Here is a 19,737-nt window from a genome sequence, read left to right on the forward strand (position 1 = left end):
TTAAAACACACTGATCTGCAGCTAAGTAATGCTTGTATGCAGAATACCTAGGTGCATAAAGACTTAGTGAAAGAGATACAACCATCAAATTGTTTGGGTTTCTGCATGTAAGGACACTATGCAATACAGTGGAACCTCTGGTTAAGAACTTAATTCGTTCCGGAGGTCCGTTCTTAACCTGAAACTGTTCTTAACCTGAGGTACCACTTTAGCTAATGGGGCCTTCTCCTGCACCGCCAGAGCCCGATTTCTGTTCTCATCCTGAAGCAAAGTTCTTAACCCGAGGTCATTTTTCTGGGTTAGCGGAGTCTGTAACCTGAAGCGTCTGTAACCTGAAGCGTATGCAACCCGGGGTACCACTGTACTACTATTCCTTGTAATAGTCGTGGGCTCCCCTCTGCTCCCTGAGGCGTCTGAGGTCGATGTGGCTCTCGCCCTGGGGGTGAGAACCTCCGCCCTTCCCCGGGGTTCCCAACGCCCCTCACGAGCCATCTCTTGCCACGTGCTGGAAGTCACTTACTCCCCGCTGTCGTCTCCCGCGCGCGGCAGATGATCCCAGCTCCTCGGAGTCTCGCGCGGAAAGGGCGGGAAGGAGAGGCTGAGGACGGCGTGGTGACGTGGTCGCCGTGAGTCAGGCTGCCGCCTGCCTGGCTTCCTCATGTCCGGGAGATTTAAAAGCCCGGGCTCCTCTGACTGGGAGCAGAGTGGCAGGAAAAGCAAGCGCGCGCCAACTCGAGGGGAAGAACGCCGCGCGCGCCAAAAGCAGGGAAGGAAGCCATGCAAAGGGGAAGCGCCTGCTGGCGGCGGCAAGAGCAGCCTGCGCCGCCTGTGGCCGACGGCGGTAGCAGCAGCAGCAGCGGCACCTGCCGCCGCTCCAACCCCAGGAAGCTGCGGTCTGGCCCGGGAACTGCCTGGGCTTTGCTCCTCTTCCTCCTCGCCTTTGGGGCGAGCGCGTGCAAAGGTAAGGGCTCCGTTTCAGAGCAATGTCTTTGCATTATCAGCACGGCATTTCTTTATGTTGGTTCAGCTTCCCTGTAGGATGACAGATTCAGCTCTTACTGGGTTTAATATTGATATTAAATGCATTTACCTTTATTACTGAAGTCGTCAATTAATGCAATTTCAGCCAGGTAAGTTCTTGTAATTACACTGTGAACATATTTCGAGCTAGTTACCTCCTAAACAAAGATCCATAAAAAGAGAGACAAACCTTTATTTTTAAAGGGCCACCATGCACGCACACGACGGTTTGCAGCTTTAGAAATCCCGCGCTGTTAGAAAAGTAAATCTTTTCAGCCCTTTGCAAAGAAGCAAAGCGACCCGCGCTTCTTTCTGGACTCTGCATTTCGTTGATGCAGGCTAGGCAGGCGGACACCAACAGGTAGCAGTTCTTCCCTGGTCCACTGAGATGCTAGCAGACAGCTGCAGATCTTTGGTCAGGGAGAAGAATGGTGGGTTATGACCCAGTTTGCTCTATGTATGCTGTGCCCGAAAATGTCTTGCCTTTGTGCCTGATGAGGAATTATGTGAAACTCAAAAGCTGATGTCGTTTCACAGCAGCCTAATACCATCCTACCGACAACAGTTTTGTCATTTATTTTGAAATTATTTATTTATATTTATATAATTATAAATGTCATTTATCAGTTTTGTCATTTCTTGTCATGGTATATAGGTCTGTTTGTAATTTATTGCATTTTGGCTTATACGAGACTCCAAGGCACGTTGTATGGAATTGTCCCATAAGGTGGTAGGTCAGATTTCCGCTGTCATTTTATTATAAAAATGATGTAGAGCCGATTTTAAAATCCTGTCCTGTAGTAGAAGTAAACCAGCAATAGCATTTTAGTACAGGTCGTTGTTCCCACTTTCAGAGTAAATTCTGCAGCACATAACTGAAAGTCACCTACGTCTACTGTAGATTAGTTAAAATCACAGTAAATGATATGTGTAACATTTTTCTGTTCAGCGCCTGCCTGAGCACCAGCACTTTACTGGATTTTAAACTAATGTGGGAGATAAATTTTGTAGGAAAAGCAGGATAAAAAACAAGTGTCCTTCTTTTCTATTCACAATCCATTCTGTGGTTTAGACTCTCCCCTCCCTTGTTAAGCGTGGATGAAAAATGTCTACTCTTTAATCATCCTGATTGCATGTAGGATTGGCATGTTAAAGGGTGATATAAACGACCCTGAATGAACATTTTAATAAGAAGTAGCTGTCAGTTTAATTTCAACTTCGAAGTTCAGAGGAATTTGTGCAGAGTACAGTTAGCAAGCATTTCTTCTATTCTAGTCCATTAGATTTACCAAAAGAAAAAGAAAAATTATGGGGAAATGAACAAGAAGTTAATCCTGAACAAAGCTATTTATTTTATTCCCTTGACTTGAATGTAATACACAGATGTAGTTTGCATCTGTAAAATGAAAACGTGAAATGCAGAACAGAATAACCTTCATTACTTGCTGTGTATTTCCATAGTCACCGTACTTAGAATTTTGAAATATTCATAAATATGGCAAAGAAGAAAAACATAGTAATCTAACAGTAATTTACATAGCTGCTATGTATAGTATAATTGTGGGGCAATAAAAATGTAAAGGAATGTTTTATTTCTGTCCTTTGTTTTCACATTACACACTGCAAGACTGAAAGCAGCTAAAAAGTCAGAATAGACAATCTCTTTCCAAATATTAAATACGACTCTGCCCCCTCCAGTTCTTATTATCTGCCAGTGAAGATCGCTTGCCACATGAATTGGTAGTAGATATATTTCTGTAATAGCAATAAAAGTGCAGGCCACTGAAGGCAATAATTACAATTTTCATATGCTCTGAAATTTTCACTAAAAAGCTTTCCTTGTGGACATTTAATTCTGGCGGTGCCCACCTGTTTTTACATCGTCTCAGAAAATGGAGGTATGGAACATGTCTTTGTTGGAACAATGTCTTGTTCCAACAGGAGTTTTGTATAGGAGCTTATTCATTTCTAACCAATTTGCCTAAGGAAGTTTTTTTTTTCTGAGCAAGCTTAATGTTCCATTTTTTTTAACTGAACAAAAAGAAAAACCCCTTGTTCAATACAAAGTCTCCCTGTCATTTTATGTGGAATTTAACAGGGTGCTAAATAGTAAACAGAATTAGTGACAACTTTAAATAATACTTTTACAGTTTCAGAAAACTTCCTTGCTTTTTTAAAAAAATTATATAAACAACTCTTTTCTGTGTGAAGCCCTCCTTTTATGTAAGATACATCATTAATATCTTTCATTTTTGTTCTTTCCGTAGCTTGAAATGTTTATTTCTGAAAATGTGCATGTTTAACATATTTGCAAATTGTCTTGGTTTTGTGAGTTACATTGAAATAGCCATTGGCTACAAATAAACAAAAACCAGACCAATTGATACAGTACAGAACTTTATATTCAGTGCCTAATTGTTTGTGGTGCTGTTAAGTGCTGAATCGTAACATCATTCTCTTGTTTGTGACATTCATTAGTTTTTACTCAAATGCTCACACACAAGAGCTAGAGCTAGAGAACCCCATATTGATGTTGGCAATAGAGTGTGCCTCCAGGGGTGAAGTCAAACCATGTTGCTTTTGCTCTGTTAGCAGCTCTGAAGCGACCTCTCCAGGGCACAAGCCTGGGCAGTGTGTATGGAGGTCCTGGGCTGCCCACACAACAAGACCCCCCTCTTGACCTCACTGATGCGGTCCAAAGGAAAGCAGAACAATATGTTTGGCACCAGCTTGGCAGCAGGAGTAGCTGGAAGGAAGTGTACAAGTCACCATCCTTAGGGACTCCGTTCTGGATTCATGTAGGATTTACTCCTTAGCCTCTTCTTCTACTGAAGACATCCAACAAGGCAGCAGAGGTTTCAGATCAGAGTTTTCCTTCTCCTAGATGGGCTACCTTCCCAGGTTCACAAGCCCCACCTGCCCCTTTACAGCATGCGCAGAAACCAACTTCTTGAATGTTGGACCCACTATTGGTCTCTTTCACTCAATCCACTGGAACTTGTCTTCACATGCAGGGGAAGTCCCTAACTTACCAAGGGTTTGAGACGTATTGGCTTGCCCTCTCCTGGTTTAGATTGCCACGCAAAGTTGTTCCTGGGGTGTGGCCATTGTTGCATGCTGACAGCTTCTAGGAGCCACAGGTGGGAGCTGAATGCAGGTTGGGGACCAAAGGTGGACAAACTACCCCAGAAGGAGCATGATGTGTCCCCCACCAGAGGTACCACCCCTCCCCTAACACCCCAGAGAACCCGTATTATAAATAATATTATGAACAGGCAATTAATTCTAATTTCCAGGTGCACCGATGGCACCCCATGTTCTACAAGGAGAACCAGATTTGCAGTTATCAAATGAGGTACAGTGAAATATCTTCTGTACTATTTGTTTAGTTTTTTTATTTTAGAAAAGGCATTTATTGTTGTTGTTATTATTAGCACACCTGCTATAGTTCCTTAAGAACAATATATGTTATCTTTATTTGAAAGGAGCAATCTGCTTTCCAATACAAGAATGACATCGTAAGGGGCTGTCGGCAATGCGAGATAGTGTGCGCACCACACTTCCACGGTGCAGATTGAAGGAGCACAAGTGACACTTTAGAACAGCTGTGGCCGAATATTGCCAGTAAAAGAGCTTGTATCCTGACGAGATTTAACAAGAACAGAACAACTAATGTTTCATGCTTTCAGGAATTAGGCTCTTAGCTCCTTTCAGGCTTAAACCTTTACTCTGGTTAGATTTTGTTGTAGGTGCTGCACTTAAGATGGGTTTTAATATTAGCGTTAAAAGTTCTCTGATCTGTCAGATAAGATCTGGCTAGTGTCTCTCATGGACGGACTTCTCATGTGTATTACACAGGACTTGGTGTTGCCAAATGCTCCTAATCTTATGCTAAAATGCTTGAGTGAGCTCTGAGTTGCTGTTTCGTGAGGCTTGTCACAACGCTGGGTGCAAACTCCTCTTTAGGAAGGGGTGTCCAGTTGTTTGGCGTTCTGAGGGGTGGTGGTGGTGGTGGTGGTAAGCCTTTGTTCTCTGTCAACTTAATATTAAAAAGGATGGGACCTCACATAAAACTCAACATCTTATTTTACTATTTTGCTTCTTTTTCAATCCTATGCTATGTTTGCTCTCTTGTCTATATTTACAGATAGATGATGTGTGCTCTACTTACATGGTCAGAGATAGTCCATCTCAGGTCAGTCCAGTTTAATAATAATAATGATGATGATGATTCAAATATGCTAAATTTGTCGAAGTAGGTGCTATTGCTTCATTTATCACATGCCTCAGATTCTTTTCTCTCTCTCTCTCTCTCTCCCCCCCCCCCCCTTTAGTCCTCTAATACATTGGAAGAACTTTGCTATATGATTCTGGAACTTCTACACAAAGCTCAGGTAAATCCACTTAACGTTTTATTTCCGAAACATGGCTGCCAGCATATTTTGTACAGTGTAGGGCATTGCAATTGTGCAGTTCAGTGTATAATAAATACTGATACAATTCTCAGCTTTGTGGCTTTCTGGCAGCAAGTGCTTCAGGGCTCTTTGCAGAAAACTAGGTTTACTTACACGGTAACAAAACTGCTCTTTGATGTCTGAGACGTAGTACAGATGCAAAGCTATGTGCTGCTGTTTCTCTAGAAAGTCTAATAGAACAGAATGTGTGCCAGCTGGCGGTCCGGACTCCGCTATTTCTAATCAATACTGTTAACATTTTGCAGTTGGGAATTTGTGTGTACTTTCAGCTCAATAATTCCTTGGTTGCTTAAAAACAGAACAAACCCTTAGTGGAAAGATGGGCCACTTAACCTTCATATGACTCATAGACTAATCTTGTGTCTCCCCCCTCTTTAAACGTTTTTTGAGATGCTGGTGCCCTTGGTGTGCAGTTTAGAATCTTATCTCAGTTACCACGTTCTATAAACAAGGTTTCTGGTGCTAGTGGGCTATATAGGGCAGCCACAAAGATAAGCTAGTGTATTTGGACTGTATCAAGAGAGAGATATCAGAATCCCAAGGGTGTTAGCTGGATAAGATTTCTAGGGACAAGTCTTTAGTGCCCTGTATAGCTTGTTCTCCCCAGGACAAAATATTACCCTGAGGTAAGATGTATTCTACAATTATCCTTGGAATACTTTCATGATATAATTCTACTTCACATTGTAGTTTTTGTTATTATTGTGGTAGAACTTTCTGAGAAAGTGTGCCATTCCCCGCAACCATTGCATTCTTTAAGAAACTGAAACCAAAACCGACAAGGAGAGTATGAAATGATTGTGTTTCAGTAATAATTCGTTCTTGATTGTAGTTTCATGGCCCAAATTATCTTGAAGAATTATCTAATGCCATTGCCTGCCTCTGTAAAGCAGTTGTCGCATTCTATGTAGACTCAGACTTCTGAACCAATTGCAGTGAACAGCCAGATGACAGTTCTGGGTAAAAATATTGATTCCGTGTAGTTTCTGTGGAGTATAGCTACCGTGGAGTAGAAATGAATATAAAATAATTAAAATCTTAAACAGTTAATGGTGCAATCCTATGCATGTTAACTCAGAAGCAAATCCCAGAAGTAAATTTAATGGAGCTGAGTAATCACAAATAAAGGTGCCTAGGATTGCAGACCCAATCAACAATTCCAAAGATACCAAAAATGGTAAGTACAGTGGTACCTCAGGTTACATACGCTTCAGGTTACAGACTCCACTAACCCAGAAATACTACCTTGGGTTAAGAACTTTGCTTCAGGATGAGAACAGAAATCATGCTCTGGCGGCGCGGCAGGCCCCATTAGCTAAAGTGGTGCTTCAGGTTAAGAACAGTTTCAGGTTAAGAACGGACCTCCGGAACGAATTAAGTACTTAACCCGAGGTACCACTGTACTGTGCCATGCTATTTTGTTTTCCCCAAATGACCACTCCTTGGTTGTTGAAAGTCTTTGCCAATTATTTCCACAGGAGTCAGATGAAAAGGACAACACCAAAAGAGTAAGCTCCTTGTTTTTAAAAAATGTTTTTTTGTGTGTGTGTTAACTGTCTCAAAAATCATTACATATTAATCTGTTTCAAAGTAAAATCCACTTTTAATTTCTTTGAACAGTTCTTATTCCATTATTCTAAGACCCATGACACAGGCAACTCAGACATTCTGGTAAGTTGAACTGCCCATTCCCCTGTGAGTAAAGACAACATGATATTATCATTATTACTGGGGCTTCAGTTGATTCCGCCTGATATTGAATTCCTAATCTGTAAAAAGTTTTTAAAACCAAGAACCAATCTTGCTTATAGCCTAGTTACAACAGATGAAAGCTAAATGTGAATGCCAGAGGTTCTAAATTTAGTAAAACTTGTATAATTAAAAAAAGGAAAGAAATGGATGCCAAGTGACAGACATATATGGAACTGACTCAAGACATATCTGAGGTAATCATAATCTAAACATTTTAAAGTTAAAGCTGAGTTAAAGCTAAATAGTCTTCTAATACAAATTAATGTTTTTATTCTAAAACGCAATAAGGTTAATACTAGTTCCTTTATTAAGGATTCCAGCTACAAATACCGTATTTTTCGCACGATTGGACGCACCGGACCATAGGGCACACCTAGTTTTTTGGGGGGGAAATAAAGGGAAAAAAAATTCCCTTTATTTCCCCCCCCAAAAGCAGGTCAGGGAAACCGAACCAGGTCGAGGAACAGCGGGATAGTGGCGCTGCGCCTCCCTGCTGTCCCCCGAGCTTGTGGGGCTGGCTGATGTCTGCCTGGCGCGCGGGGCGCTCTGATTCAGGGCGCCCCGCCCGCCGGGCGGCAGGCTGCAATCCGCAGCTTGGGGAGCCTTGCGGGGAACTCCTGCAGGGCTCCACACTCTGCGGATGTCTGCCTGGCGCGCGGGGCGCTCTGATTCAGGGCGCCCCGCCCGCCGGGCGGCAGGCTGCAATCCGCAGCTTGGGGAGCCTTGCGGGGAACTCCTGCAGGGCTCCACACTCTGCGGATGTCTGCCTGGCGCGCGGGGCGCTCTGATTCAGGGCGCCCCGCCCGCCGGGCGGCAGGCTGCTATCCGCAGCTTGGGGAGCCTTGCGGGGAACTCCTGCAGGGCTCCCCACCCTGCCGATGTCTGCCCGGCACGAGGGGCGCTCTGATTCAGGGCGCCCCGCCCGCCGGGCGGCAGGCTGCTATCCGCAGCTTGGGGAGCCTTGCGGGGAACTCCTGCAGGGCTCCCCACCCTGCGGATGTGTTCCCGAAGCGCCGGGCGCTCTGCTTTCAGGGCGCCCGACGCTCCGGGAAGCAGGCTGCTATCCGCAGCCTAGACATCCCTGCGGGACCTCCCGCAGGGCTGCCTAGGTTGCGCATGTGTTCCCGAAGCGCCGGGCGCCCTGAAAGCAGAGCGCCCGACACTCCGGGAAGCAGGCTGCTATCCGCAGCCTAGACATCCCTGCGGGACCTCCCGCAGGGCTGCCTAGGCTGCGGATGTGTTCCCGAAGCGCCGGGCGCTCTGCTTTCAGGGCGCCCGACGCTCCGGGAAGCAGGCTGCTATCCGCAGCCTAGACACGGCTAGCGGAGCGCTAATCCCGAAGCTTGGGGCTGCGGAGCTCAGCGCGCCCCAAGCTTCTGGGTGCCGGCAAGGTCTAGACGGCTAGCGGAGACCTTGCCGGCACCCAGAAGCTTGGGGCGCGCTGAGCTCCGCACGCCCCAAGCTTCGGGATTAATGCAGCGCCCCGCTAGCCGTGGGAGAGCTGGGTCTCCCACGGCTAGCGGATAGCTTTCTGAAGCCTTGAGAGCGAGAAGGGTCGGTGCGCACCGACCCCTCTCACTTTCCAGGCTTCAGTGAAAGCCTGCATTCGCTCCATAGGACGCACACACATTTTCACTTGCTTTTTAGGAGGGAAAAAGTGCGTCCTATGGTGCGAAAAATACGGTATATAGTGTGAATTCTAAAATAAAGTTTTCTTCAGAAAGAACAGTTTAGAATATTTCTTTTTGGGGGGTTTATCATAAACAAACAAACCAACCAACATGAAATATCCTATATGCAGACATAATGGAATAATATTTTATATAAGGTCTTTTTTTTAAAGTTCCACCAAAACACCAGTCACATACACACACACATCTGTCCTGTGTCTTACATTAAAGTTTGTATCTGCTTACTTACTGTTCATTTTGTAACATAATCAGTGTTCTATGTTTATTGCCACTGTTGTCTGATTCCTTCATACCAATAGACAATATAATGGATTTTTTGTTCCACCATATTACGAAAATGTTATAAATATAGATATATTTTGTAGCAAAAAGTGACAAAAGCTGTCATGAATTTGCAATTTCTTTGGGGTTTATATCTTGGCAGCTACTTTGTGTCTTAATAATTCAATGTTGCAGTCCCACAGAAGTTGTACATTTTATTATGTTTAGCTTATCACCAAGTTTATACACCAATGGAAATTCGAATACATTTTAAAACATACATTAAATAAGCTGGGCTTTTGATTTCTCACAGTATTTGAGTAAATAACCCCACACAAATCTTTTGATAAAAGTAATTATATTAGAACCACACCTAACTCATTACAAAATCACAGAATAAGAAGATGTATTTTATCTTTAGCTTTGAGCCTCATGGGTGCAGAATAGACCATTATGCAATTAATATATTTAGCGAATAATGGTTATACATCTGCTGCATGAAATGTTTTGCATTTTTTAAACAAGAATATAAATGAAATATTTTTGAGAAACATTATGTGCAGTGCTGTTCAGTTATGCCCTGACCACTAACAGATGCTGCATGTATATTGGGAGCACTTGCGGAGTGGCTTATTCTGATTTGGGATTCAGGTTTGTAGGGCAACAAAAATTTAGGCTTGAGGTTTCCTGGGGGAAGCGAGGAAAGCAGTAGAGCAGAATGCACATAGGCTGAGGTTGAAATCCTATACACCTTTACCTGGGAGTGTCCCATTTAACTCAGTGTGGCTTACAAACTTGTTTAGGAATGCACTGTAAGGAATGAAGAAGAGCAGGAGGTAAGGAAGCCCAGAATTGTTTCAACTGTGGCCGGCAACTGCTGCTTTTTAGCAGTATTATTATAATAATTGTTTATTGAATTTATATACCTCCCTATACATGCAGGCCTTAGGGCGGTTCACAGAATAAAATCAAAATATAAAACCGCAAAATGCATAATCAAAATAAAAACAACAACAATCCCATAAACATCTACCTTGGCTGTGTGCCTTCAGACTAACTTAGCATATTGAAATTGAGTTGCCATTTAAGCATTTTGGCCTCACTGAAGCTTCAGCTTCAGCTTTTCTTTTAAATATTGTACCTTGTATTGTGGAGGGCTTCTGGAAGGGGGCATAGATTGTGGGGTTCTGTGTAGGATAAAGGGACACTACTTCTTGATTAATGAGGCAAGTTCTTCTTTGTGACCAAGACGAAGAATTATGTATGAAATGCTATTAAACAGATATGTTAGTGTGATGATTTCTGCATGCATAATAGAAATTCCCCTCTCCTCTCTTCTCCTTATGTGCTCCCTGTGCCCTCCCCAAAGCCTTGGGGTAACATGCGGAACATATTTAGGGAGTATGTGTACATGCAGGTGAAAGAAGAGGGTGGGAAAGTTCCTGTGCAGAGCCAAATGTTTTGCACTACAAGATCTGCTCAGTTGGATGCTGCTTGGATTTATGAGTTCTTCCTGGGTTTGCAAACTTTTCCTGTCTGGATATCTAGGAACTTGGCATTATCCTGAGATTGTCCATCGAGCAAGAAACCATAGGGAGCTTTATCTAATGTCTGTGGTGGTAGATGGCCCATGGCAACAAGCAGAGGCAGCTCATCCCATTTCATTGCCTGAGGCAAAACAGGAAAGTGCACACACTGCACACCGCCCTCCTTGCTGCCCTCGCCAAAGCCTCGCTTGCTGGGGTCACAGAGCTTCTGGTGAGATCTCATGAGAGCCCCACAAGAAGTCACAGAAGCCTCTGGAGGTACCTGTGTGATCTTGTAGGGCTCTTGTGAGATCTTGCCAGAATGGAGAATCCATTGTAGCTACTTCTCTGGAGGCAAGAAGGTGTGTGCCCATGGATTCTGCCACCTGAGGCCCTGACAACAAACACTCAGCTATCATTTGCTTTTCCAAGCAGTGCATCTTGCATACCCATGTCAAGCTTGCAACAAACACAGGATTGGTACTCCTTGACACTAGTTATTTCCTCATCAAAGAAGTTTAACAGTGTGCATTTATGCATGAAATTGCAACATCAGAAACAGCTATGGGAGTGTCTAAAAATATTGTCCTATCAAACATCTTTCATCCTTTGCTTTGTGTGCTCTGTTTTTGAGTCAGTGCTGCAGTGAAGGGTTTTGTTTGTTTGTGTTTATACATCCTGGGTTTCATTGTCTTTCATGTGTCTGTATTCATATCCTCTCAGTCGTCTGTCCTGCATCCTTTGCTGCAACTTGTTCCACAACTGCAAGAGAGGAGACTGAAGAGATACAAAGCGGACGTATGTAACGATCCATTTTTCTTTCTAAAACATGCTGTTTATTATTCTGTATCATTATACCGTCTTTCAAGATTGACTGATACAGTCTTTGTGCTTTCTTTAAAGCACAGCATTATTCTGCATGCTTCCTCTTCAGAAGAGTTACATGTATGTTTCTGTATGTCATTTTAGAAAGTTACATAAACTGGAAAAATCTAATAATTGACCATTTTATACATCTAAACAACTGTATTATCTTTCCTTTTGAATGGTTGGATTTGAGGTTGCGCTATGCTGGTTGAAATTAAGGATTGTAATGACGTCGTTCAAAGGGCTAGTCCTATGTGGGGACAGCATCTTATAGGATTAGGCTTAATATCCTGGTACCAAGGCTGCACAGAACAATATTAGTGCTCTTCAGCCTGTCCTGTGACCTGATCTTTGACCCTGGTAATAGCAGCAAAAGTGGCACTGTTGAACCTTGATTTATCCCTGCTAGTATTTTATTAAAGCCACGGCCAGTGGGGGAGGCAAGAGCTAGAAGAAGTGAACTAACAGTGATCAGTCAGAACAGTGATCATTTTACTTGCCTGAATATGTGATTTCAGGCCACTCTGCCTATCATAGCCACCTGTAGGAGGCACAAACCTTGGTACAAATTTTAGTTTTGTCAGTATCCTTTTTAATTTCTTGCACTAATTAGATGTCTGCCACAGCTTTGAATAGGTACTAGATTTCCTTGAAGCAAAATGCAAATTTGTTAGATGACTCCATCACAGTCTCATAGGATCCACTGGGAACAATCAATTCCACGCTATAGGGCATTGGACTGAGTAGATTCTTTTTTTTCCTTTTCTTTTCTTTAAGGCCACTGGTTTCATCTAGCATATGTTTTTTTACTTGGAAAAGCAACTAAAAAATAGATCTGCCAGTCAGTTGTGAAATATCCTTTCTGAGATACTCAGCACTATTACTTTGGACAAAAAAGTCCAGTAATTGAAAATCCAAATTTATTTCATTCTTAAAAGCAGAGCTGCCAGGATAAAAGGTAAAGGGACCCCTGACCATTAGGTCCACTTGTGGCTGACTCTGGGGTTGCAGCGCTCATCTCGCTTTATTGGCCGAGGGAGCCGGCGTACAGCTTCCGGGTCATGTGACCAGCATGACTAAACTGCTTCTGGTGAACCAGAGCAGTGCACGGAAACGCCACTTACCTTCCTGCTGGAGTGATACCTATTTATCTACTTGCACTGGCATGCTTTCGAACTGCTAGGTTGGCAGGAGCAGGGACCGAGCAATGGGAGCTCACCCCGTTGCGGGGATTTGAACCGCCAACCTTCTGACTGGCAAGTCCTAGGCTCTGTGGTTTAACCCACAGCGCCACCCATGTCCCTTGCTGCCAGAATAGCTGCTTTTAAATCAAGAGAATTTAAACTATGAATCACGTCACCAGGAAAAAGAGAGAGATTTAAATTTGTTTTTGTAATGCATGCATTTCTGGAATAAGAGTCCCTTCTAGTTCCTGGCTATAACAGCCTCACCAAGTCACCAAGCTTGAATCTTCAAGAGCCAGCTAGTTTCCTAAGGTGTGATACCATAGAAAAACACTGGGTGGAATATTGCCACATTCTATCCATTTTTAAGATGCTACTCATTTGATTAAACTTCAAATGTATATGAATAGCTACTCCTTCCTCTCCTTTCAGAGCTTCAAATTCGGTCAGTTCTAATCCCATGAGGTACTGAAAAAACAACTAAAATAAGAACTATCCAACTCTACAATTTGATGATTCTATTTTGTCGCTTGCCTTTAAGAGGAGAAATCAGAACAAATGATTTTGTATGTGACCTACTAATAAATATTTCAGAACTCCTTTTACCATGTCATAAAGGAAAATGATGCAAACAGCCAATACATACTTAACACTATCACAGCCTGAGGTTATCAGATTTTTGTTTGGAAGCAGTTAACTAGAAGGCAAAGAGGAAAGCAATCTGCTTAGCACAAATGCTAAAACTATGAAGAGAACACTATGTCCAGCTGATAAATATTTGCATAATGGAATCAAGGCAGGCTGCTAGCATGCATTAACAATTTAATAGAAAATACCTGCCGTGCCCTTTGAGGAAATAGCAAGACATACAAGATGTATTTGAAATTATTTTATCAATTAAAAGAGTGAGCCATTTTATAAGGAATGACTTGCAAGACTGAAAAAGAGTCCTGCTTGTGCCCTTTTGTTAATCATATTTGCAATTTATGTGTTGAATTCAATATTTGTGGAAGAGTGTTTAATCTAACAGAGGCCTCTGCTCATAGAACATGCAAGTTTTGCCAATTCTCTTTCCCCCTGCTGCCCCCGTACCTTCAACATGCTTCTGGAGAGCCCACCAATCTTTAAGAGTAGATTTTGGGTGGGGGAGCACAGAATGTTGCAGGGGGAGAGAGAGTTGGCAAAAATCATTTTCTTTCTTCTTCATGTAGAGCAGTAGTTGCCAATTGGTGCTCCGTGGACCCTAGGGGTCCACATAACCCACCCAGGGGGTCCTTGGCACCATTCCCATAATAAAAACTACTAGGGGTTTGCACTACTTAGCTAATTGGGAAACCAGAGAATCAAAAACCCTTCCAGAAATGGAATGGCACAGTTCAATTCAACCCACTGAATATCTGAATTTCACATATTATTTGGCATATGCTCCTAACTTTCTTAAAGTCATCCAGTTTCTTTTTTTATAAATAGATTTTTATTAGTTTTCCATACATTCAAATCATTTATCCAAATTTTACCAGATTTTAACAAAATTCATATTTTGGACTTCCTTCAACTTCCCTGACAATCATCCATTTTTACCCTTTAATACGCATTTCTTTAATAGCATTGCCATTTGTCTTCCCTCCTTTTTCTATTTACTTTCAGCAATACCTCTTTAAAAGTTTTTACAGTGCTTCTTGAAACCCCACTAGCGTTGTTTGCACCTCACATACATTTTTCAGATAATCAACAAATTTTCCCCAATCTTCGATGAACTTTTGGTTTCGAACATATCTTATTTTCCCAGTCAGTTTGTCCAGTTCCGCATAGTCAGTCAGTTTCATTCTCCATTCTTGAATCGTCGGTATGTCCTCTTGTTTCCATTTCTGGGCCAAAAGAATTCTTGCTGCCGTAACTGCATACTGGAAGAGTCTAAAGTCTTTTCTTCTTATATCTTTTCCTGTAATCCCTAAAAGAAAGGCTTCTGGTTTCTTAGTAAAGGTATATTTTAACATCTTTTTCAGTTCATTATAGATTGCTTCCCAGAAGCTTTTCACTTTCTTACATTCCCACCACATATGGTAGAATGTTCCCTCTTTTTCTTTACATTTCCAGCATTTATTACATGTTTTGTACATTTTTGCCAATTTTACCGGGGTGATATACCATCTATAAAACATTTTCATGACATTCTCCTTCAACCCCATGCATGCAGTAAATTTTAAACTTTCCTTCCATAATTTTTCCCATTCTTCAAATTGGATATTATATCCAAAATCTTTGGCCCACTGTATCATTACAGATTTAACCTCTTCATCTTTCGTGTTCCATTCTAACAATATCTTGTACATTTTAGACAGAATTTTGTATTCATTAGCTATAATCTCTGTCTGGAACTTAGAGTCTTTTTCTGCATATCCACTTTCCCTTATATCTTTTTTAAACATTTCATTCACCTGAAAGTAATGTAACCAATCATATACATAATCTTTAACCTCTTCGTATGGTTTTAGTTTCCATTTTCCTCCTTCTTTAGTTAATAATTCTCCATATGTCGCCCAATTCCCTCGCATGTTAATTTTCTTAACACTCATAACCTCCAACGGAGATAACCAGTGAGGGACTCTTGGTTCTAGGAGGTTTTTGTACCTGTCCCAAACTTCTATTAAAGAACTCCTGAAGATGTGGTTCCCGAATCCTTTATGGACTTTCTTCTTGTCCGCCCATAAGTATGCGTGCCACCCGAATCTGTTATCAAAACCTTCTAAATCCAATAACTCCGTATTTTCTAATTTAATCCACTCTTTTAACCAGCAAAGACATGCTGCTTCATAATATAATTTCATATCTGGTAAAGTCATCCAGTTTCCTTGCTACAGCTTTTGCAGGTATACTGATTAACTGCACTGCCTGACTTCTGAGAATATTGTACCTAATATAACAGAGTGCTGGTGTGGGTGCTTTGCTATACAGATCACTTGCCTCTTATGCAAGGGTTGCCTTCTGGGAATAGCACATAAAACCGGAATTACACATAGTAAAACAAAAACCTTGGAATAGCCCCCACACAAAAAAATCTTACCTTCCAGAGCTGACAACCAAACATGTCTTACCTGCTCCCCTAAGCAAGGCAAAGAGCTTTTAATATTAATATCAATATTAATAGCTATTCTTATTGGGTTGTCTTCCTGCATACCTCTTTTTCTGGAATTATTTTCCTCCTTATAGATTGAGAAAAAGCTAAATTGTGTGTGAATATTTCTTTGTTGCTCATTCATTAAATAATTAAAAAGATTTATGTATATTTTTTATACCGAGTCACAGTAATAGAAAGAAGCTTGTCACTGTTTCTCATTTCAATTTCAGACAAACAAAGTGTAGTTTTCCACAAATCTATGTATTCATTGAAGTAACTGACAGCTTCTTTTGTTTACATATTTTTATTCCTCTTTCTAAACTGTCACCAAAAGTAGGCTGGACTCTCCACCCAACCCTGCCACTAGCCATAGCACAAATCCTAGAGATATGCAATCATTATAAATTTATATTATATTATTTTTTAATTTTTAAATAAGAAAATTCCCAATGCTGTTTATGACCACTTGTGTTGCAGCATAAATTGTTGTTACATTGCTACTCAAGTATGTGTTGTTTTGAAATCTATTCTCTTTTCAGGAAGAACTTCGAATACCTGGAGGAATTCAAAGTAGGGGCTACTTTATCTTCCGGGTGTGTATTTTTTGTTTGTTATATGCTGGTGATTTAGAAAACAAACAAATTCAAGCATTTTAGAATCCACTTTAAATTTGTTTACATTTTTGTTCACCTTTACATCTGTTCTTCAGGTGAACTAGAAACTAAGAGACGTGTGGTGAATGCGGTGGAAGTCTTTTAGAATATTTTAACTAGAATTTATATATTGTAATGTTTGAAGTATAAATTTGGTATTATTGATTATGAAAAGTATTTTCTTTTTCTTTTTTCTTTTCTTTTATCTTTTGTCTCTTTTCTTTTCTAGTCTGCATGTTGGAAAATACGTAGACAAATGTGTTTACAGTGTTATGTCTTGATTTTTGTTTCTATTTTTTCTTTTTCTTTTCTTGTAATATTTAATAAAAACTAATAAAAATTAATAAATAAAAAAATGTTTAAATATTTGAATCAATTTTAGTGGGCTACTCAGTTAAAATTCTTTTTAAAGCATTCAACAAGACACTACTTATCTGACATTATTTCTTTTCCAGCCACGCAATGGAAGGAGATCTGCTACATTTCGTTAAAATGGTATAAACCTTATTTTTTCACTCAGAACAGACTTTGAGCATTCATTCTATCTGTACAGAAAATAGTCTAAAATCCACATTTTAAAAGCAAGCAATAGAGTTGTAGCGCCAGGAAAAGTTGTAAATGAAAATTACACTATTCTACTGGATGAAAGTGTCAATAAACGAGTAGATAAGGGTTAATCAATCAATATATACACCAAATGTTTAAGAATTTTTGCCATGCAACAAAAATGAAACCCCTCGCCAAATATTAAATCCAATGTATCTCTGTGACCCACCTCCTTACCCTTCTGAGAGGGTGACAAATTATGGTGGAACAGTTTGATAACTTTGCTGATCTAAAATCATTGTATTAAATGGATCGTGAACAGCTAACAACGTAACACAGGTACAACAGGATCAGTGTTATTGTGTTAGAAATGGTCAACACTGAAATAAGCATTGTTGTGTCATCAAAAACAGAATCTATAGCGTGGGCTAAGTCGCAGGCACGGCCAGACTTGGCCTTCCATTTTGGGACTACAGTTCCCATCATCCCTGACCACTGGTCCTGTTAGCGAGGGAGGATGGGAGTTGTAGTCCCAAAACATCTGGAGGGCCAAGTTTGGCCATGCCTGGGCTAAGATATAGAACTGGCCCTACACATCTCACATGGCCTAGGCAGAATTCATATGGCCAGGTCAGTATGCAGTTTGGTTATTTGTTAGTTTGTTTTATTAGCCACCTTTCACCTTGAGATCCAACAGCATGTTATATTACAGTTTCCAACATAGCATTATGCTAGCAATAATATCTGCATTATTGCTGTGACGACTTCTTAGAATCAGGCTACCAAAATTTCAATTTAATAGTGACTTGCCCTCCCTTTTTTAAAAAAATACAGAGCATATTGTTTTAAGTCTAGCCCCTGCCCACCTGAGTGCAACGTTGAATGCATTAATGTATTCTGGGGACTGAGATCACGTGGATCAAAATGCCACGAAGTCTCTGTATCCTCAGGACTCTTGGTTCTCACAGATCCAACTGGCTTCAACAGCTTGTTTCACATTGGTCATATGGTGCTGGAAGGAAGAGGGATTTGCTGTCTTCATCTCTACTTGATTGCAAAGCTGGAGCCCCCATGCTCTACCCACAGATAGAACCAGCCAATGGGAGAGAGAGAAGTGACACACCTGGCCATAGTTCTCCTGGGCTGTTCTGGGCTGTGATTATTGGGTGGGATGTGTCTGTGATGGCAAGGGATCTCTTAAGACATTTCAGGAGTTTAAACAAGTTCAAAAATGGAATTTCCATCCCCTGACACTGCCAGTCTATATATGTCCTTTGCCAGGATTGTAACAATTTTTAAAGTCACATTATATAATTGAACATTTTTATCTTTTTCAGGGTTCTTCAGCCTCACGCCTAAAATCATCACAGGATTGCAGACAAGATGGGCATTCTTTATATATAAAATGCTCTCTCTCTCTTTCTTTTTAGATACTTCATCCACTATGTACATTTCTTATAATTAAAAAAATGCAGTGTAACCCTATGCATGTTGACTAACAAGTAAGTTTCGGTGTGTTTAATGGAGCTTACTCTCAAATAAGTCAGCATAGGATTGCAGCCTAAGGTGCAGTTGTTTCTTTCCGAAGTATCTTAAAATAATTCTGTTTCCTCATCTCATGTTCTTTGCAACTATGTGTGTAATAAAACTGAAAACAAAATACTGTTGGTGTTAAGATTGTTGCATGCAGAATACCTCAACCATAGCAGTATCGTTACACGTGGTGTGTTCCCTCTCACCACCTTTTGTTGTAAATAAAGACACTCTGTAGAGAGTTGTTTTTAATGAGAAGTTTTCAGTTTTTAATGTCATACTTTCAAGGTTTGGGTCTTATGGTTTGCAATTATGGTTAAGTGCTTTCGTTATATAAACCAGCATGCTAATATCTAACATGAAATCAAATGGGCCCTTCTTGTATACTGTGATGTTTCTGCTAGTGGAGCAACAGAGCAGTGGAACCATAGTCAATTAAATTTAGCAGTGGGTAAAACTTTCAAAGAGGAGAACGGGTGCCATGAATTAGAATCATATTTAGAAAGCACATCTAACAATAGCCAGTTATTCAGCTAACTGGATCTATTATTTCCAGAGGGATTTAGTTTACTGTAGCAAAAACAAGAGCCGTGTGGCCCCTTAAAGATGAATTAAGTAAGCCCTTTGTCATTGCGCAGGGCCTAATTTGTGTTAGGAGTCACCTGAGGGTTAGGCTTGGGGGCTAGGATTAGTGTTAATGACATAGCTGTTGAATACATGAAGTTAAAATTTGTTCATGTGCCTTTGTTCATGTGTTCTGTGTATCTCTCCTACCACCAAGTAACCACAATATACCACCATACATCAGGGCATTGGGAAATAGTTTTGCCAGCTGACAAGCCATCTAAGCATGGCTGGATTATCTCATTAAAAATCAAGCAGAATCTTTGCTTCAGACTGTGCCCACCATGTATATAAAAAAGCTTGCGATACCAGTTTGCAGATTGAACACACCTTTAACAATTACGCATTTTTACATTTGTGTGTGTGTGTGTGTGTGTGTGTGTGTGTATAATCTACACCTACCTACCTCCTTTTTCTCTTCTCTTCTTTCTAATGTTAAACCTACAGTGCCAGGGTCGACTGATTTATTGGCCAAAATGTTGATGGC

At 41.0% G+C, this 19,737-nt stretch overlaps 2 protein-coding genes across 21 annotated transcripts in view; one reads left to right on the forward strand and one right to left on the reverse strand.

Annotated features, from left to right (window-relative positions):
- The window catches only part of EXOC1L (exocyst complex component 1 like), a 113,314-nt gene that overhangs the window by 77,822 nt on the left and 15,755 nt on the right, over positions 1–19,737 (reverse strand). For 2 of the 13 annotated variants that reach the window (XR_014552014.1, XR_014552018.1), the window contains one exon: positions 11,223–11,502. The exons of 2 other annotated variants lie outside the window; for them this stretch is intronic. Coding sequence is in view for 1 of the 11 variants with exons in the window: in XM_083630858.1 (XP_083486984.1) it covers positions 521–660 (140 nt within the window). In the remaining 10 variants the exon portion in view is untranslated. Of the gene's footprint in view, positions 1–520; positions 664–5,419; positions 6,495–7,015; positions 7,189–11,222; positions 11,503–17,035; positions 18,106–19,737 lie in introns of those variants that run through there. 9 more of the 13 variants (XR_014552010.1, XR_014552011.1, XR_014552012.1 and 6 more) reach the window with 9 other exon arrangements.
- NMU (neuromedin U) lies at positions 663–18,884 on the forward strand. 8 transcript variants are annotated; one of them, XM_083630830.1, is made up of 10 exons: positions 663–961; positions 4,317–4,375; positions 5,168–5,215; positions 5,355–5,414; positions 6,974–7,003; positions 7,116–7,166; positions 11,449–11,523; positions 16,434–16,487; positions 17,003–17,042; positions 18,431–18,884. In XM_083630830.1, exons 1-9 carry the CDS (start codon positions 778–780, stop codon positions 17,036–17,038), a joined length of 597 nt encoding a protein of 198 aa, XP_083486956.1. In that variant the 5' UTR covers positions 663–777; the 3' UTR covers positions 17,039–17,042; positions 18,431–18,884. The 8 variants fall into 8 exon arrangements, 7 of the variants coding, with proteins under 7 accessions (XP_083486956.1, XP_083486959.1, XP_083486958.1 ...); XR_014552004.1 differs by having other exon boundaries at positions 16,434–17,042; XM_083630833.1 differs by lacking the exon at positions 11,449–11,523.

This window comes from Podarcis filfolensis (genome assembly GCF_964270895.1).
Source record: "Podarcis filfolensis genome assembly, chromosome: 9".
NCBI classification, from domain to species: domain Eukaryota; kingdom Metazoa; phylum Chordata; class Lepidosauria; order Squamata; family Lacertidae; genus Podarcis; species Podarcis filfolensis.